This window comes from Malus sylvestris, chromosome 10 (genome assembly GCF_916048215.2).
Source record: "Malus sylvestris chromosome 10, drMalSylv7.2, whole genome shotgun sequence".
Classification (NCBI taxonomy): Eukaryota; Viridiplantae; Streptophyta; class Magnoliopsida; order Rosales; family Rosaceae; genus Malus; species Malus sylvestris.
In genome coordinates, this window is record NC_062269.1 from 29,828,924 (window position 1) to 29,847,678 (window position 18,755).

The following is an 18,755-nucleotide window of genomic DNA, read 5'->3' on the forward strand; positions in this document are numbered from 1 at the left end:
AAAAACCAATGTTTCATTGTTCGGCAACATCAAAATAGAGAGTTGGTCCAGTAAACTCAAAAATCTGTCTTCCGTTCATGATAGAAGAAGCAATTCATACATTAGCATCGTCGCACTTTGAAAGTCATCGAGCGTATAACCTTAGCTTCTACATACGCAGCGACGCTGAAATGGATAATCGCTAAGGAGAACATCACTAACAAAATGTTTACAATGTGCATCCTTGCACGATGTCAATATTCGACTCTGGGAAAGAAAAGAAAAGAAAAGAAAAAGAAGAGATTCTCTGCTTTCCAATCTTCGGCTCATGGATTTCTAAGAGCTGCCAATCTTTTCTCAAGATCAACGCTGGAACTGCAAAAAGTTGAAAACTCTTTAGTTAGATGTAACCAAATCAAAAACAAAAAGAAGCAACAACTGCAATGATGAATGCGTATCACGAATGACATATCAATTTGTTTTGAGGTGCTCTTTCTGCAAACAATGAATGCGTATCACAAATGACAGTCAATTTGTTGGAGGTGCTCTTTCTGCAAACAAGTTTATTGTATGGGTGCTCTTTCTGCAAACAAGTTTATTGTTTGGGTGCTCTTTCCGCCAGTGTGTATAAATAAATCATGCAGTCACCATTGTAATTTTACTTGCAAGTATAGCAAACCATCAACTATTTCGTAATGTATTGTGAAAAAATTCAGACAGTTCATTACAATGACAAAGCAATCAGAGGCTGTACCTGCTAACACCCTCAGCGTTCCTTGATGCAATTTTTCCTTTGGGAGCTGCTGAAAGCTGTAAGTAGATCAAATACAAAGCACACCAGATCAAATGACAAGGAATAGAGTACATGCTAACAAAAACTCAAAAATGCAAAACCATTGATACCAACCTGCGAGGCGACATCAACACCAATTTCATCCAGCACCTGTTTGAGTAAGTTTAACAAAAGAAATTCTGTTAATTCCTGATACTGAAGACCAATAGTCAAACAATATCCATGAAGAATGAGATCATAAACTATTTCTCAGTTTCATATGAACTCGTTCCACAGCATCTAACACAAACCCTTCTCAATCAAACTTCAACTATAAGAATTAACCTACTCAAAGATGCATAGTATGTATTGCTCCATAAAAGAGATTTCTTTTCCATTTCTTTGGCATCATCTGTGAAAAGATCCATCTCAACAATAAAGTCGTATATAATGCAAGTAGGACCTACCTGGTCTGTCAGCTCGTCAGTTTCCTCTTCCGCCTCATCATTATCCAAGGCATCATCTATGGCATCGGACATCATTTCAGTCTGCATAAACAAATCTCTAAATTATGATCTGTGTATGCAACAAAGCATAAAGAAATTTAATTCTGTGCCAGTATATTGAAAGATAGAAAATCTTACAGTCATATCCATCTGCGCAGATTGCTTCTGAAACTCGCGTATCACCTTTGCTTGCTTTGCAGGAGCCATTTGCTGCAACATAAACACAAAATCAGCTGCTAAAAATACCTTGAATTTCCTAATTATGAAAATATGAAGCAATGTAACAGAGTATACGTCTATCAGAATTTATTTACATCTAACAGAAGTGCCCAGTAACTCCGCCTATGTCTTACATGGCCGGTCCCAAGCCCGGATAAAGGAGGAGGGGGAGGGCGTCAGGTAGTCGACAGCCGGCACTCCATGATCACGTCGAATCCTTATGAAAATGAATCCAGAACAAAATCGCGCTAAAGCTAGGGCGTCACCCGTAAGTGGCGCGCTGTGTGGCCTGAGCACAGTGATAAGTGAGCAAGGGTCGCTGTATCTCCATCGGCACCCGGATGCAGTGTTAAATGAGCAAGGGGGCCATAGAAACTTCTTTTCGAACGACTCCACTCAAAGTTGTTTGGGAGCATATGCTCCTATCAACTTTACCCGGGACACACAAAAGAAGTACTTTGATCCTATTAGACGGGGGAGGGTGAAGAAGCTAGGACAGAAGGGTAGAGTTCAAGAGAGCAAAATGCGTTTAGGAACGTGGAATATAGGAACCTTAACGGGAAAATCTATGGAAGTAGTGGAAGTTATGGTGAGGAGAAGGATAAATATTATGTGCCTACAAGAAACTAAGTGGGTTGGTAGTAAGGCAAAGGATCTAGAAAACTCAGGGTTTAAACTTTGGTATTCGGGCACAAATAGAACGAGAAACGGTGTTGGCATAATCGTGGACAAGACCTTGGTACAAGATGTTGTAGATGTCAAGAGGGTAGGAGATAGAATCATGGCAATCAAGATTGTAATAGGACAAGAACTTATCAATGTGATTAGTGCGTACGCACCTCAAGTAGGGTTGGATACGAGTTCGAAGGAGAAATTTTGGGAAGATCTTGGAGACTTGGTGCAAGGAATTGCTCAGACGGAGAAGTTATTTATAGGAGGAGATTTAAATGGACACGTGGGCAGGGAGACAGGCAACTATGGAGGTTTTCATGGTGGCCATGGTTTTGGGGAGAGAAACGAGGATGGGGAAGCTATTTTGGATTTTGCAATGGCATATGATCTCTTCTTAGCCAACACCTTCTTTAAGAAGAGAGAAGAACATGTGATCACCTACAAGAGTGGGTCATCAAAAACACAAATAGATTTTCTTCTAATGAGGAAAGGGGATCGTATAACTTGTAAGGATTGCAAAGTTATACCAGGAGAGAGCGTGGCTAATCAACATCGCTTGTTGGTGATGGATGTACATATCAAAAGAGTAAGACAAAAGAACAAGACTTGGAAGTGCCCAAGGACTAGATGGTGGAATCTAAAAGAAGAAAAACAAGCCATTTTCAAAGAGAAGGTAATCACCCAATGTGTGTGGGATAGAGAGGGGGAAGCTAGCCAAATGTGGGATTCCATGGCTAGTTGTATCCGAAAAGTAGCAAAAGAGGTATTAGGAGAGTCCAAGGGCTTTGCCCCACACCAAAAGGAATCTTGGTGGTGGAATGAGGAGGTACAAACAAAGGTGAAGGCTAAGAAGGAATGTTGTAAAGCCTTATACAAGGAGAGGACTGATGAAAATGGTGAAAGGTATAGAAAAGCGAAGCAAGAGGCGAAGAAAGCTGTCAGAGAAGCTAAGTTAGCGGCTTACGACGATATGTATAAACGACTAGATACCAAAGAAGGAGAGTTGGATATCTATAAACTATCTAGAGCAAGGGAAAAGAAGACAAGGGACCTAAACCAAGTGAGGTGCATCAAGGATGAGGATGGAAAGGTTCTTGCTACAGAGAACGCGGTTAAAGACAGATGGAGAGGTTATTTTCATAATCTTTTCAATGAAGGACATGAAATGAGTGCTTCTTTAGGGGAGTTGAGTAACTCAGAAAAGTGTAGAAACTACTCTTTTTATCGTCGAATCCGGAAGGAAGAAGTGGTTGTAGCTTTGAAGAAGATGAAGCATAAAAAAGCAATAGGCCCAGACGATATACCAATCGAAGTGTGGAAACTTTTGGGAGAGACAGGTATAACATGGCTCACTGACCTTTTCAATAGGATTTTGAAAACGAAGAAGATGCCAAATGAGTGGCGAATGAGCACTTTGGTGCCTATCTACAAGAATAAGGGCGACGTACAAAATTGCATGAACTATAGGGGTATTAAGCTAATGAGTCATACAATGAAGCTCTGGGAGAGAGTCATTGAGCATAGATTGAGGCAAGAGACACGGGTTTCGGACAACCAATTCGGGTTTATGCCAGGGCGCTCAACCATGGAGGCAATCTATCTCTTACGAAGATTGATGGAAAGATATAGAGATGGGAAAAAGGATTTACACATGGTCTTTATAGATTTGGAAAAAGCGTATGATAGGGTCCCAAGAGACATTCTTTGGAGGATTTTAGAGAAGAAAGGAGTACGAGTAGCATATATCCAAGCTATAAAGGATATGTATGAAGGAGCAAAGACTGCCGTAAGAACTCATGAAGGACAAACCGAAAGCTTTCCCATAACTGTAGGATTACATCAAGGCTCATCCTTAAGTCCTTACCTTTTTGCGTTGGTAATGGATGAGTTAACACGACATATTCAAGATGATATTCCTTGGTGTATGCTTTTCGCAGACGATATAGTGTTGATAGATGAAACTCAGGAAGGGGTAAATGCAAAGCTTAACCTTTGGAGAGAAGTGTTGGAATCTAAAGGTCTTCGCCTAAGCCGATCAAAGACATAATATATGGAGTGCAAGTTTAGTGCAAATGGAGGCCAAAACGAGTTAGGGATGAGGATCGGAGATCAAGAAATACCAAAGAGCGACCGTTTTCGTTACCTAGGATCTATCTTGCAAAAGAACGGAGAATTAGATGGAGATCTCAACCATAGAATACAAGCTGGATGGATGAAGTGGAAGAGTGCATCCGGCGTGTTGTGTGACCGCCGTATGCCACTGAAGCTCAAGGGAAAATTTTATAGGACGGCAATAAGGCCGGCGATGCTGTATGGCACAGAATGTTGGGCGGTGAAACATCAACACGTACACAAAATGGGTGTAGCGGAGATGAGGATGCTTCGTTGGATGTGTGGGCACACGAGAAAGGATAAGATTAGGAATGAGGATATCCGGGGTAAAGTAGGAGTAGCCGAAATTGAAGGAAAGATGAGAGAAAATCGGTTACGGTGGTTTGGACATGTGCAAAGAAGGCCTACTGACGTTCCGATTAGAAGATGCGACTATGGGACAGAGGTTCAGGGCCGAAGGGGTAGAGGAAGACCTAGGAAAACTTTGGAAGAGACTCTAAGAAAAGACTTAGAGTACTTGGATCTAACGAAGGACATGACACAGGATCGAGCACAATGGCGTTCTAAGATTCATATAGCCGATCCCACTCAGTGACTTGGATTTTCCAAGTCTCCAACCGAGAAGTTTTCCTCACTCGGGAAATTAAGGGAACACTACCCCAACCTACATGCTCCACTCAGAAAGCTTCAACATACAAGCTTTAACAAAAGAAAATTCAAAGAACTTAGCGAAGAAGGCTTTGGTGTATTTAACACAATACGTTGAAATGAAGGAAAGCTTATTTATTGATATCCCCGATAAGCTACAAATATGTACATATACATGAGTCAAAATAAGCACACAAGAGGGAGCCTTCACAAAGGTTGCTTAGGAGAAGTCTCAGCAGTCGGTAGAGCCCCAGAAAGAGAAGGCACCGGAGGGGGATCATTTGGAGCCTCAGTACTGGACAGAACCCTAGAAGGAGGAGGCATCAGAGGTTGATCATTTGGAGCTTCATTACGCGGTACAGCCCCAGAAGACGAAGGCAATAAATGCCTTTGGAACAAACCCACAAATCTCTGATGATCAAGTAAAACCTGACCATCAGTTTCCTTCATCTGGTCAAGCTTCCTCTTCATGTTTGTAGCATAGTCATGTGCGAGCCGGTGCAACTGTTTATTCTCATGCTTGAGCCCTCTAATCTCCTGTTTGAGACTCATCACTTCAGCCGCCAATGATTCAACTTGGCGGGTTCGAGCAAATAGGCGTTGGGCCATATTAGACACAGAACCTGCACACTGAACACTGAGAGCCAGCGAATCCTTAACAGCTAACTCATCAGACCGTTTGGAAAGTAGTCTGTTATCTTTGGGAGTGAGAAGGTTCCTGGCCACCACCGCAGCGGTCATATCATTCTTCATCACGGAATCCCCAACGGTAAGAGGACCAGTAGGGGAGACGAAGGATGGGCGCCATATGTTGTCTGGAGAAGGCGGGGCTGCCTCTTCAACAAGGTTCAAGTCAAAACGACGGTCGGAGGGGCCAGACATTTTCAAAGGTGTTGAAGAGAGAAGAGGTCGGACAAATCAAGATCTTAGAAGTGCAAGAATGAAGCTTCTACTGGTGGAGATTCAAGTGTGCTTTGGAACTTAATGCCAGCCCCTATAAAAATCTGCACTCGACGAAGCTTCAGAAATCGAAGAGGCGCCTGCTCAGAAATCGAAGAGGCGTTTGCTTTCTCAAAAGCTGGGCTGCTTAGAGATCACGAGGGTTGATCTCAGAAATCGAAGAGGCGTTTGCTTTCTCAAAAGTTGGGCTGCTCAAAGACCACGAAGGCCGATCTCAAAAATCGAAGAGGCGCTCGCTTTCTCAAAAGCTGGGCTCCCCAGAGACCACGAGGGCCGATATCAGAAATCGAAGAGGCACCTACTTTTCCAGCCTTTTCCAGCCTTGTCAGCACCTGTCACACGCACACTCAGTTTTGCGGAAATTATGGGCATTCTGTCAAAGACTTCTGGGGAAGTAGAAAACACATGAATCTTACTGTTCAATCACCCACTTCCCACACGCAACAATAGCTCATGGGTACCACAGATAACTTTGCCAAAGTTGAGCACGTGAAGCTTGCAGCTCCCACTACATCGCTCTGACCAAGAAGGGTAAAAGAATAGCAAAGAAACAGCACTAACAAAGTTTAGACCCATAAATTTTGAAGGTCTAGCTACCATATTATTACCCACAAGGGTAAAGGAACAGTACCACTGCTGGATAATTGGAAAGTCCCTGTGTGTCAACCTCTGTGCTTCGTGGCAAGGTAGACTAGTAAACATGCCCAACCTTTACTCACATTCGAGAAAACACTCCCAATAAGATTGCTTGCTCCAAAATCGAAGAGGCACCGTCCTCCGAATCTCGAGAGCCAGACTCCCAACATGACTACTTTCTTAAAAATCGAAGAGAGGGTAAAGGAACAGTACCATTGCTGGATAATTGGAAAGTCCCTGTGTGTCAACCTCTGTGCTTCGTGGCAAGGTAGACTAGCAAACATGCCCAACCTTTACTCACATTCGAGAAAACACTCCCAACAAGATTGCTTGCTCCGAAATCGAAGAGGCACCGCCCTCCGAATCTCGAGAGCCAGACTCCCAACATGATTACTTTCTCAAAAATCGAAGAGACACTGCTCCCCGAATCTCGAGAGCCAGACCCCCAGCATGATTGCTTTTTCAAAAATCGATGAGGCATCGTTCTCCGAATCAATCGAAGAGGCGCTCGCTTTCTCAAAAGCTGGGCTGCTCAGAGACCACGAGGGCCGATCTCAGAAATCGAAGAGGCACCTACTTTTCTAGCCTTGTCAGCACCTGTCACACGCACACTCAGCTTTGCAGAAATTATGGGCATTCTGTCGAAGACTTCTGGTGAAGTAGAAAGCACATGAATCTTACTGTTCAATCACCCACTTCCCACACGCAACAATAGCTCATGGGTACCACAAATAACTTTGCCAAAGTTCTCTGCCAAAGTTGAGCACGTGAAGCTTGCAGCTCCCACTACATCGCTCTGACCAAGAAAGGTAAAAGAATAGCAAAGAAACAGCACTAACAAAAGTTTAGACACATAAATTTTGAAGGTCTAGCTACCATATTATTACCCACAACTGTAAAGGAACAGTACCACTGCTGGATAATTGGAAAGTCCCTGTGTGTCAACCTCTGTGCTTCGTGGCAAGGTAGACTAGCAAACATGCCCAACCTTTACTCACATTCGAGAAAACACTCCCAATAAGATTGCTTGCTCCAAAATCGAAGAGGCACCGTCCTCCGAATCTCGAGAGCCAGACTCCCAACATGACTACTTTCTCAAAATCGAAGAGAGGGTAAAGGAACAGTACCATTGCTGGATAATTGGAAAGTCCCTGTGTGTCAACCTTTGTGCTTCGTGGCAAGGTAGACTAGCAAACATGCCCAACCTTTACTCACATTCGAGACAACACTCCCAACAAGATTGCTTACTCCAAAATCGAAGAGGCACCGCCCTCCGAATCTCAAGAGCCAGACTCCCAACATGATTACTTCCTCAAAAATCGAAGAGACACTGCTCTCCGAATCTCGAGAGTCATACCCCCAGCATGATTGCTTTCTCAAAAATCGAAGAGGCATCGTTCTCCGAATCTCGAGAGCCAGATACCACAGACCACTTTTTCAAAGTGCTCTGACAGAGTTAAAACATGTGAAACTGGCAGCTCCCACTACCGTGCTATGACCAAGCAGGGTAAAGGAATAGCATTACTACTTGTTGTTAGGGAGACTCCTATATATGTCGACCTCCATCCCCAACGGACAGGCAGACCTGCAAAAATGCTCAACCCTTCATCATATCTGAGAGGGCACTCCCAACGAAGCCTTTCGAAATATTCAGCTTTCTTTCCCCCCGATAATACCTCTGCAAACAAGCTATACTAGAGCAAGAATATCTCATATCATCAGGGTTAAAAGCAAGAGTATCCCATATCATGCTTTTTCCCTGTCTTTTCTTTTGGCCTTGTTTTTACCTGCAAGACAAGGAGAAAGAGAGCAATCAGTCAGCACTTGGAATCAAGCTTCCAGCCAGGAACTGACTGCCTGGAACCCCTTACCTGATTACTTACCTGGCATTGCTCTCGAGTACTCATCTTCAACATCTTATGTTTCCAGGGAAGATTCCGCATCTGCTTGAGGAACAGATAGGGCAAGTGCGAAGGATACAAGGAAGCATGTGGAGACAAGCGTAACAGCACACGTGCCGATACATTCATTACTCTGTCAAAAGCAAAAGTATCCCATATCAGCAGGGTGGAACGTACTCTAGATTTGATGGACTTGTTTTGACCCTCAAATTCTTCAGTCGGCCTTATACTCTGGAGAAAACCAGAAAACCCTCCAGCTCAGTTCAAGAATAAGCCTGTGGAAAGTTACTTCTTCAAAAGCAAAAGTATCTCATATCATCTCTTCTCATTTTTCTTCTCTTTATCCTTCATGCTGCTGCAAGATGGGGAGAAGGTGAACAATCAGTCGGAGCTCTGATTGCTTACCTTGTCTGTCACCTCTTTCAGCAGACCCCCTAGCTCGGCGACTTGGGGGACTCCTACTACATGGTTTGTATCGCGCTTGACCAAGCCTGAAACTACAAGTAAGCTTCAAGTGAAATTGATACATTACCTTGTGCATCTCCACCAGTTAAAGATACCACCCCTGGATGGAGGAAGAGTACTTCCAGAGAAGATGCCACATCTACCTATGAGACAGATAAGGCAAGTCAAGACGACACCACACTCCGATACTTAGAAGTTTCGTGATTACGAGATCATTCTCCCACAATATTTCCTAATGTCATTTGTACTAAATCATTCACTTGTACTCACTAAATGAGAGCTTGAACCTATGTACTTGTGTAAACCCTTCACAATTAATGAGAACTCTTCTATTCCGTGGACGTAGCCAATCTGGGTGAACCACGTACATCTTGTGTTTGCTTTCCTATCTCTATCCATTTATATACTTATCCACATTAATGACCGGAGCAATCTAGCGAAGATCACAAAAAGCGATCGTTTTCGCTACCTAGGATCTATCTTGCAAGAGAACGGAGAATTAGATGGAGATCTCAACCATAGAATACGAGCTGGATGGAAAGAGTGCATCCGGCGTGTTGTGTGACCGTCGTAGGCCACTGAAGCTCAAGGGAAAATTTTATAGGACGGCAATAAGGCTAGCGATGTTGTATGGCACAGAATGTTGGGTGGTGAAGCATCAACACGTACACAAAATGGGTGTAGCGGAGATGAGGATGCTTCGTGGGATGTGTGGGCACACGAGAAAGGATAAGATTGGGAATGAGGATATCCGAGGTAAAGTAGGAGTAGCCGAAATTGTAGGAAAGATGAGAGAAAATCGGCTCCGGTGATTTTGAACATGTGCAAAGAAGGCCGACTGACGCTCCGGTTCGAAGATGTGACTACGGGACAGAAGTTCAGGGCCGAAGGGGTAGAGGAAGACCTAGGACAACTTTGGAAGAGACTCTAAGAAAAGACTTAGAGTACTTGGATCTAACGGAGGACATGACACAAAACCGAGCGCAATGGCGTTCTAGGATTCATATAGCTGACCCCACTTAGTGGGAAAAGGCTTTGTTGTTGTTGTTGTTGTAACAGAAGTGCCCAGTGTTGTTGACAGAACGCCTTTTAAACTAAAGCTCATCATAAGATGCAATCTCAAAATTTTCTTATCTATAATATGAAAACTGCACAAAAATAATGTTTCAATGTTACAATCAAACCTTATTCATAGCTGCCATTGCCTTACTAGCACCTTTCATGCCAACAGCAACTGAGGACTGAGCATGCATTGCCTGCATGATAGAATAACGTTTACAACCAAGAACATAATGCAAATGCGAAAAATAAAATTCAAATAGAAGAAATCTCGTATAGAGATAGAAATTTGACAGTCCACCTGTGTATGAGTTGCTATTCCTCTCATTTGAGCTCGACTTCCTTGTAAGTTAGCTATCTGTTGCCTAAGCCTGACTAGCTGCCTGGCTAGTATTTTAGTTGCTCCCTGCAGAATACAAGACAAAGGCCTGAGGGAATACAAATTGACTACCTCTTATGAGATTCAATCGGAGCAGTCACTCGAATATTCATGGACTGACAAGAATGGTCGAATACACAAAATATACCTCATTTCCGGTTTTAGCTGTTCTCTTTATCTCAGCAACAAGCTTCTTTTCCTGACATGACAGTAAAATATATTAAACGACAAGTTTATAAATACACAAAACTGAAATGGGATTGTCGACTGGAGTCTCTTGACATACTTCTAACTGCAATGCTCCAATTTCCTTCTCTATCCCTGAAGCAAAATGTGGATGAAAAACATGAATAAAAGGACCAAAATCAAAAGTTCAAAATCAAGGAAATGCTAATCCATGACAAGGTGAGACCTACATACATGCACACAATCAGATTCCGGTGTAAAATTACAGGTCAGCTGGACAAAGTAAAGATTACTAGTGAGCGGTAACCCGTCTAATCCCATCTATAGTGTCTATTCAAACAGTGCATTGTCAAAACTAAGCCCCAATGCCTCAGCTAGTCCAAAGGGGGCATAAATCGCCTAACCAAAAAATCGACCAATATAATGTACAAGATACAAACAGTACAATTTCAGTGCTATGAATTAGACCGTAAAACCCGGAACTTTGAATCATGAAGATGATCACTATAACCACACAAATGCTGAGAAACGAATACATACAGACACACACACACACACACACACACATGTTTATTACCTCTAGTAGCATTAGCCATTTCTCTCTTGCTCTCCCGAAGAGCCTCTGCGATTAAAAATGCAAACCCACATGAAGAAATTAAGAGAATATGAATTAAACCCATAATTACGAAAATTAAGAGCGGTTGGATAATTGAATTTCAGCTTAATCCTAAGCAAGGAAATCAAAAACAAAAATTGGGCAGGAGATTAAGAAAGCGCGAACCTTTGGCCGTGGGTTTCTTACTGAAGATGTTCATGGTACAGACAGCTGCAAGAATCGCAGAGATCTCTTCTTCGAGTTGCAGAGTTTATAGAGAGAGAGAGAGAGAGAGAGAGAGAGAGAGAGAGAGAGAGAAGCGGGGGTCCAAGGAGGGAGGAGAAGGTAACTGTGGGGTGTTTTCCTATTTTTCATATAAGTAGGGACTTGGCGGTATATAATCGAAGTAGACCCTCCATGATTTCTGAAATTTCAATCATATGGATTGACGGCTTTTTCATATTTTATTCAAGGAAAATTAAAATTTTTGAATTTTAAAGTTAAAGGTAAAATAAAAAATAAAGTAAATAATACGATGAAGAGATTTTCGTTAAAGTTTTATTTTATTTATTTTAATTAACTTAATATTTGGGATTTTTTCGTAATTTACATTTTAGAAAGGTCATTGACTCAAATGGGGAATTGGGAATTAGTGACAAAATGATAATGATTGGAGAATAGACTTGAATTTAACTATTTCCACGACAATATTATTAAATCTAGGTATGCATGTGACATTTCCTAACCTTTCCTCTCACCATTGACCAAAAATAAATAATAATTTAATGTATGTCACATGAAATTTTAAGTTTGAAATTTCTTTTCATTTATTTCAGAAGGAAAAAAATGTGAGAGGTTAGAGATAATGAAAGAAACTCTTCTCGAATTCTATTTTAAGGATAAGATAACTCTCAATGTAACCAATTTATGTTTTTCCTTTACTTGTATAATTGTGCCTATCATTCTATATTAATGTAGAGGTGCCATTTATATACAAATTATTATATGCTTATCCATATTTATATAGAAATATATCGATTATAATTAGGAAGATTGATAACTCCACTATTTGCTTCTTTATTTATGAAAATTCTCAATATTTAACCAAATTTTGTATTTCGCGCGTTTTGTCTTTCCATGAAAACACAGTTCTTTTGGACTGACACAAGAACCAAATCATATTACAATGTCGTAATGCATGTTCCATGTTTAAAATTGCTAGCTCAACTAACGTGCTATTCTCGTGTTATAACGCTCATCCCTTGTCTTTGTGCTCTACATTTTTTACAATATTAACATTGTATTAGTAGTACACCAATATAAAGACAGAACCACTTCAGAACCAGATTGGTACCGCCTCTTATCTTCTCCACTCTAAATTCTCCTCTTCAATTTCTACCACTCTTCTGGAAGTCTGGTTGAACAACTGAATTCGGTGCTACTAATCTAGTACAAACAAAATGCTAACACTACTTATTTTCATTTCTAGATTCTTATATGTTTCTTATACTTCTAGTTTTCCTTAAACACATTACAAACAACTCAAAAAATTAACAAAGAAATATACAATGTTCGCAAAGTTAAATTGTCAAGGGGACTCTTGACAAGCATGTTTCCGGGCTCCGGCGGCAGTTTCCGTTCACTTAAAATCCCACGTGGCGCCCATCCTCTCGCTCCTCGCCGCCCTCCCCACCCTCTATTTTTTAGCCTTTTCTATCTCTTCTTACAATCTCTCTCCTCTCTCTCTCTCTCTCTCTCTCTGACCAAAATAGACCCCCTCGGTCTTTCCGAGTCCTTCACTTCAGACACGAATTATTCAGAGCGCGGTTTTCCGATTTCCCGGAACCGCCGAAAACCGCGAGGTTTCCCGGCGGCGTCTGAGTTCACCCGCAGTGACCAGTAAGAAATCAGAGTCGGAAGAAAGCGTGCGTTCGTACTCACAGAGCATCGGAGAAGGCGATAGAACTGGTACCGCTTCTACAATCGTTCTATCTCAATTGGGATTCCGGCCTAGGGTTTCCGTTCCAATTCAGAGCAAAATCTCAGTGGCTGTTTCGGACTGTTAAGTTCATTCCGTTTCGGTTCCGACCTAGGGTTTTTTCAAATTTTCATTTTGAAAATTGATCGAAAGCGAGTGGGTTGGGATTGCGGTAGGAGGTGAAGCGTCGCCGATTGTGATGATTTTGGGAATTGAAGGGGTGAATTATCGATGGATATAGACACAGTAGCAGGGGATGTTGGTTCTTTGGATCCTGAGCTTTTACAGCTGCCGGAATTGTCACCGTTTGCACTTAAAACCAGTCCTCAAATTGCTGAGGATTTGTTTGCTCAGTGGCTTTCGCTCCCGCAGACCCGTCGTTTGGTAAATTTGCTCACTTTTCTCTGTTCATGTACAATTCGTTGTTATCAATGTGCATTTCTGGACTCAAAGCTATAGTTTGTAGGTTTTCTTGTTTGGATAATTATAGGGTTTCTATTGTTAGCTTAATACCTTATATGTGGGAGAGCTGTCTCTATCGGTTACTTCCTCAAGTATGTTATTATTTTTCGCTTACTAATAGTTGATCTTGTCATTAAAGTAAAGGATTTGCTTTTGTGTAGTATTTATGTATGATTCGGGTAGACGTAATTACCAGAAGAACTGTGTATTCGGTCATTTCAGGTGTTGAAAAAAGTTGATGTTTTGTGGTTTGTTTTGACAGGTGAAGTCTCTAGTAGATGATGCAATAGCCGGAATTCCTATCACTGCACCTGGGAGCACGTCAAGTGCAAATACTGCTGGGAGCAATGTGTTACCTTCCATGTTTCCGGCTGGAAGTACACCTCCACTTTCACCAAGAAGTTCCCCTGGTTCTCCGCGTTTTTCAAAGCCGAAGACTAGTCCTTCTTCTCTTCGCTCTCCACTAAAATTGGCTAGCGAACCAGTGCGAGAAGCCATTCCTCAGGTCAAACTCAGTCCTAATTGCCCTAATACTACTACTACTACGTCCATTATTATTTTTGTAAATATTGTGAGGTAGAAATTTAGTTGTGAACTTGAATACTGGGTTCTTTTCACTCTGTCAACATTGAAGAATTAGTTCTCATGGTTTTGTATGTTTCAATATGCTTTGCAGTTCTATTTTCATAATGGTCCACCACCACCAAAGGAACTTAAGGAGCAATGTCTTTCTAGAATTGATGACCTTTTCAGTGGTCAGATGGATGGATTGCAACTGCACGGTGAGATGTGTATCTGATATGTAATTCACCTTTAGAAATGCAAAAGACAAGAAGTCCCTCTCTTTCTCACTCCTTACCCATCCACTACCAGATATTAGTGAAACTGAATATTTTGAAAGCAAGGAGTTTATGTTATTTTTATGATTATGCAGAGTTTAAGTTGGTTACAAAGGAGTTATGCAAGCTGCCAACATTTGTCTCTTCTGCCATCTTTAGAAAGATTGATGCTAGCTGCAGCGGGATAGTGACCAGGTATGCAGAAAAGTAACTAAGCTTACTAAAAGCAACTAGATCTCGTTTTAATGAGACCTCAATATGTCAGTTGTGAAAGAAAAGGTCTATGAAATGCTTCTTGTCATGTGTTTGTTGTTGGGAAGTTATATCCTTCAGCTAGCTGTTTCACACATACCCAGTGTATATTTTATTTGTGAATTGTGATCCTTCTACCTTTTATTGCATTTCTTTTGTTCATTAGTAGAATAGCTTATGTTACTTATAGAACCATGACTCAACAAGCTGTATACATTTATCTATCTTTTACTTTTATTCTTGTTGTTCTATATATTTTTATTATTTGCTGATATACATAGTTGGTTTGTAGGGATGCATTCATCAAATATTGGGTTGATGGAAACATGCTCACAATGGATACAGCAACTCAAATATTTAAAATTTTAAAGCAGTCTGATCGTAATTACCTTACTCAGGTTTGATTTAACACTATTTTTCTCTATATTGTCTATGAGAATTGCCATTTGATTGAAGCCCTTTCTGCTTACTTAAATGCCTATTTCTGTCAGTTATGTGCTAATGTTTTCAGACATTTTGGTTCTGCATTCTAGCTTCTCAATTGTTGTCCGCATTCTCAATGCAGGTAGACTTCAAACCCATTCTTCTAGAGCTTGTGGCAACTCATCCAGGGTTGGAATTTTTACATGGAACTCCTGAATTTCAAGAAAGATATGGTATGTGTTTCATACTGCTAAGTTCATGACAATAATTATTGTTCGTTTTAGTATATTCTATGCAGAAGTAAGGTTTCTAATTCACATATCAGAACTGATTGCATGGTTCTGTTGGTTATAGATAGACAATTTCTGAATGAACTGTGATGTCAAGTTGAGATTGTAAGGATAGGAATATGTTGTTACAATAGGGTTTTATCAGATTTGTCACGAAATATATGGTTGACTCAATTAGTTACTATCCTAGGCATATATTGTTACACAAGGCACTTTTTTTTCTTTCTTTTTTACTTTTTTTTTTTTTTTTTTTTTTTTTTGTTGGTATTTTGAGATGATCTTGTATTTTCAAGTGAATATTTTTACTGAGCTCACCTTTTTTTTCATACTACTATTTGCTTACATAAGCTTCATTTTCAATGCCCCAGCTGAAACTGTAATATACAGAATATTTTACTACATAAACAGATCAGGAAATGGTCGCCTTACCCTTAGGGAGCTAAAACGAGGAAATCTAATTGCTGCCATGCAACATGCAGATGAGGAAGAGGACATTAACAAAGTTCTAAGGTTGGATTATCATTGGAACATGAATCTTTAAGTACCAATTAATGTTACTTTCCTTGTGCTTTACTTTCACGTGTTCCCCTACTTGTATAGTTATGTATATGATGTGGGTTTTCTGGTTTGTGGGGGAGTGAATGGTACTCTTGAAAGCTTTGATTTTAAATTTAGTTGTGTTTAAATGGTTTGACTGTTTAAGTTTACATGAAAGAAGTTATAGTGGATGAAAGATTTAGAAGGAACATAAGAACAGCCTATCAGCGTTTTTTCTTAGATTGCCCAAAGGGAACCCGTATTCATTTTCTTTACTAAATTGTGTTAAAACTACTAAACTATGTTATTGATATTTTCTTTCCTGCCAAATTTTAGGTACTTCTCATATGAACATTTTTATGTCATATACTGCAAATTTTGGGAGCTGGACACAGACCACGATTTCTTGATCGACAAAGAGAATCTTATTAGATATGGTAATCATGCCCTTACCTACAGGATCGTTGATAGAATATTTTCACAGGTTGGTGCATATTATAGTTTCCTCTTCAAAACTTCTTGAACAAATTATTTATTTAAATGAGGTTTCCGAGTTGATTGCGTATTTGCTCATTCCATTCCAGATTCCGAGGAAATTTACTAGCAAGGTTGAAGGGAAGATGGGTTATGAAGATTTTGCTTACTTCATGTTGTCAGAGGAGGATAAGTCGTGTGAGCCTAGCCTTGAGTATTGGTATACGTTTCTTGTTTCTTTGTTCTTTTTCCATTCTGACATTCAGTAATTTTATGTCATGGAATTCTTATTTTTTACAAGTGCAGTCAATGTTCCTGTTTTCCAGTGGATGTAGCCATTGTTAGATGTGTGTAACCATGAAAAGCGTGAAATCTATATTTTAATACGTTAATCCAAAACTTGGAAGTTGGTGTAATATTCTAACTCCCTGAAACGTCCTGAAACGTCCTCTTCTGCAATATATTTAAAATAAACTCATCAGTATTGAAAGATTAAAATGGTAAATTGAAAAAAAAACTTGCCCGATTTTGTGAAAATCTCATGCACTTGAATTGTAACCTCCCATTCTTGTTGTGGAAATTATCAGATGCATTTGAGTTCAAAGATTACGAATCACTTTTTCATTTTGGAGCTGTTATTAGGACCCCGAAAAAGCCATCCTGCACTCCAAATTTACAAAAACACAAGGAAAAATTTGTATAGGAGTGCAGGATGACGTTTTTGGACTGTAAATAACTCACGATAGTGGAGTCTTAAAGATAAGTCATGCACATACTATAGTGTAGCCACGCTCATTGCTGTGAGGACAAGCCTTGATTCACCAACCTGTTTTTCTGATGCTATGTCTTTAGTGATTCATCTTCTACTTTGTCTGCTTTTTTTCCTTTTTATTTACTCAAATCTCATTTTGTAGGTTCAGATGTATAGATCTAGATGGAAATGGAGTTCTTACACCCAATGAGTTGCAGTTTTTTTATGAGGAGCAGCTGCATCGTATGGAATGCATGGCCCAAGAGCCTGTTCTATTTGAGGATATTTTGTGCCAAATAGTTGACATGATTGCACCAGAGGTCAAATATCATCATCATCATCATTGTTATTGTTATTATATTACTAAATTCCATATCTTACTTTCAGTCACTCATTAGACATGACTAATTTTGACATTGTTCATGCAGAGGGAAGATTATATCACTCTAGCTGACTTGAAAGGTTGCAAACTTTCAGGAAATGTCTTCAATATCCTTTTCAACCTTAATAAATTCATAGCTTTTGAAAGTCGCGATCCATTTCTTATTCGTCAGGTATTTTTGCACGGGTTACATATGAGAAATTGAGAAATACTGGTTTAATTCTCTGGCACAATAATGGTGTCCTGGCATTTTGATGCGTGCAGGAACGTGAGGATCCAACTTTGACTGAGTGGGACCGCTTTGCACACAGAGAATATATACGGCTGTCAATGGAAGAAGATGGTGAGAATGCCTCTAATGGAAGTGTAGAAGTTTGGGACGAATCACTCGAGGCTCCTTTTTAAGTTCACGAAGGTGAGGTTTACATGGAGTTCCAGTGGAAAAGAGTGTAAATATCTGAAAGTGCTATGTTCATCATGAAATCAAATGTGCCATCGTACTTTTGTAATTATAGAACTCAAAATATTTTGTTCCGAACTCAAAATAAGGTTCTAATGTGAATCCAACCATAGCATTACTTACTGAATTCAAACATGGAGCATCTGCTATGTAGGATCAGCAAAATCATGCGTGTTAACTGATTTGTTTGACCCTTTTATGTTTATCCAGCTGCGTGCGAGATAGCTTCAGATCCTTCGTCAAAGTCGCTCGTCAAGTGAAAAGAATCATTTATGTCAAGATGCTCCGTGGCACTGATCAGTGGATCTAGTCCTGTTCGACATTAAATTTCATGCTTGGTCGTGCAACATTCATCAATGGTAAATTTCAAGTGGTAAATTTCAAGCGGGATTGGCGCTCATTTTGCACTTCCATGAAACTCAAGGAGGAGGATGAGTATGGAGTTGTACAAACCAATCGTCGTCTAGGTAACGGTAGTCCATGCTGTTCTGCAAGCAGCTCGAACGAGCCGGTTGCTTTTCTTATGGTGTTGTAAACTTCCTAAGTGCCTTGCCTTGTAACATTTGCTCAGATGCTCTGTTTTGGTCCAACATCCCCCTCACCATTTTATTTTCTTTGCTTTCTCTTGCTTTATATCTTTCTCTATAGATTTATTTTATTGGATTTTTATTTAAATTAAAGATTTGAGAAAAGAAAGAAGGCGTAGGCTGTCTAATGTTACCTTACCTACAAGTTGGATTGGAGTTTTTTTGCAAGGTTTAGCAAAACATGCTTATAATATGGGTATTTTATGGTTTTGATATGATTAGGAGGAAGAG

At 40.3% G+C, this 18,755-nt stretch overlaps 2 protein-coding genes across 2 annotated transcripts; one reads left to right on the forward strand and one right to left on the reverse strand.

Moving 5' to 3' along the window:
* Positions 1–51: 51 nt before the first annotated feature.
* LOC126585404 (vacuolar protein sorting-associated protein 2 homolog 3-like) lies at positions 52–11,469 on the reverse strand. Its single transcript, XM_050249832.1, has 11 exons — positions 11,276–11,469; positions 11,072–11,116; positions 10,595–10,629; positions 10,457–10,507; positions 10,231–10,335; positions 10,055–10,126; positions 1,396–1,467; positions 1,219–1,299; positions 887–922; positions 734–789; positions 52–354 (listed from the first exon to the last, which is right to left on the reverse strand). The coding sequence occupies exons 1-11, from the start codon at positions 11,307–11,309 to the stop codon at positions 306–308; spliced, it is 636 nt and encodes a 211-aa protein (XP_050105789.1). The 5' UTR covers positions 11,310–11,469; the 3' UTR covers positions 52–305.
* A 1,269-nt stretch (positions 11,470–12,738) lies between these two features.
* On the forward strand, positions 12,739–18,636 carry LOC126585394 (serine/threonine protein phosphatase 2A regulatory subunit B''alpha-like). The gene is made up of 13 exons (XM_050249814.1): positions 12,739–13,451; positions 13,792–14,034; positions 14,206–14,311; positions 14,464–14,563; positions 14,913–15,018; positions 15,186–15,276; positions 15,702–15,843; positions 16,207–16,354; positions 16,455–16,564; positions 17,259–17,415; positions 17,524–17,649; positions 17,742–17,892; positions 18,148–18,636. The coding sequence occupies exons 1-12, from the start codon at positions 13,299–13,301 to the stop codon at positions 17,880–17,882; spliced, it is 1,623 nt and encodes a 540-aa protein (XP_050105771.1). The 5' UTR covers positions 12,739–13,298; the 3' UTR covers positions 17,883–17,892; positions 18,148–18,636.
* Positions 18,637–18,755: the final 119 nt, after the last annotated feature.

Coding starts and splice junctions, on each gene's coding strand:
- LOC126585404 (XM_050249832.1), bottom strand. CDS start 11,309: ATGAACATCTTCAGTAAGAAACCCACGGCCAAAG. Junction 11,117..11,275: donor TAAGAAACCCACGGCCAAAG/GTTCGCGCTTTC, acceptor TTTTAATCGCAG/AGGCTCTTCGGGAGAGCAAG. Junction 10,336..10,456: donor CAGCTAAAACCGGAAATGAG/GTATATTTTGTG, acceptor TGTATTCTGCAG/GGAGCAACTAAAATACTAGC.
- LOC126585394 (XM_050249814.1), top strand. CDS start 13,299: ATGGATATAGACACAGTAGCAGGGGATGTTGGTTCTTTGGATCCTGAG. Junction 14,035..14,205: donor TGCGAGAAGCCATTCCTCAG/GTCAAACTCAGT, acceptor TATGCTTTGCAG/TTCTATTTTCATAATGGTCC. Junction 16,565..17,258: donor GAGCCTAGCCTTGAGTATTG/GTATACGTTTCT, acceptor CTCATTTTGTAG/GTTCAGATGTATAGATCTAG.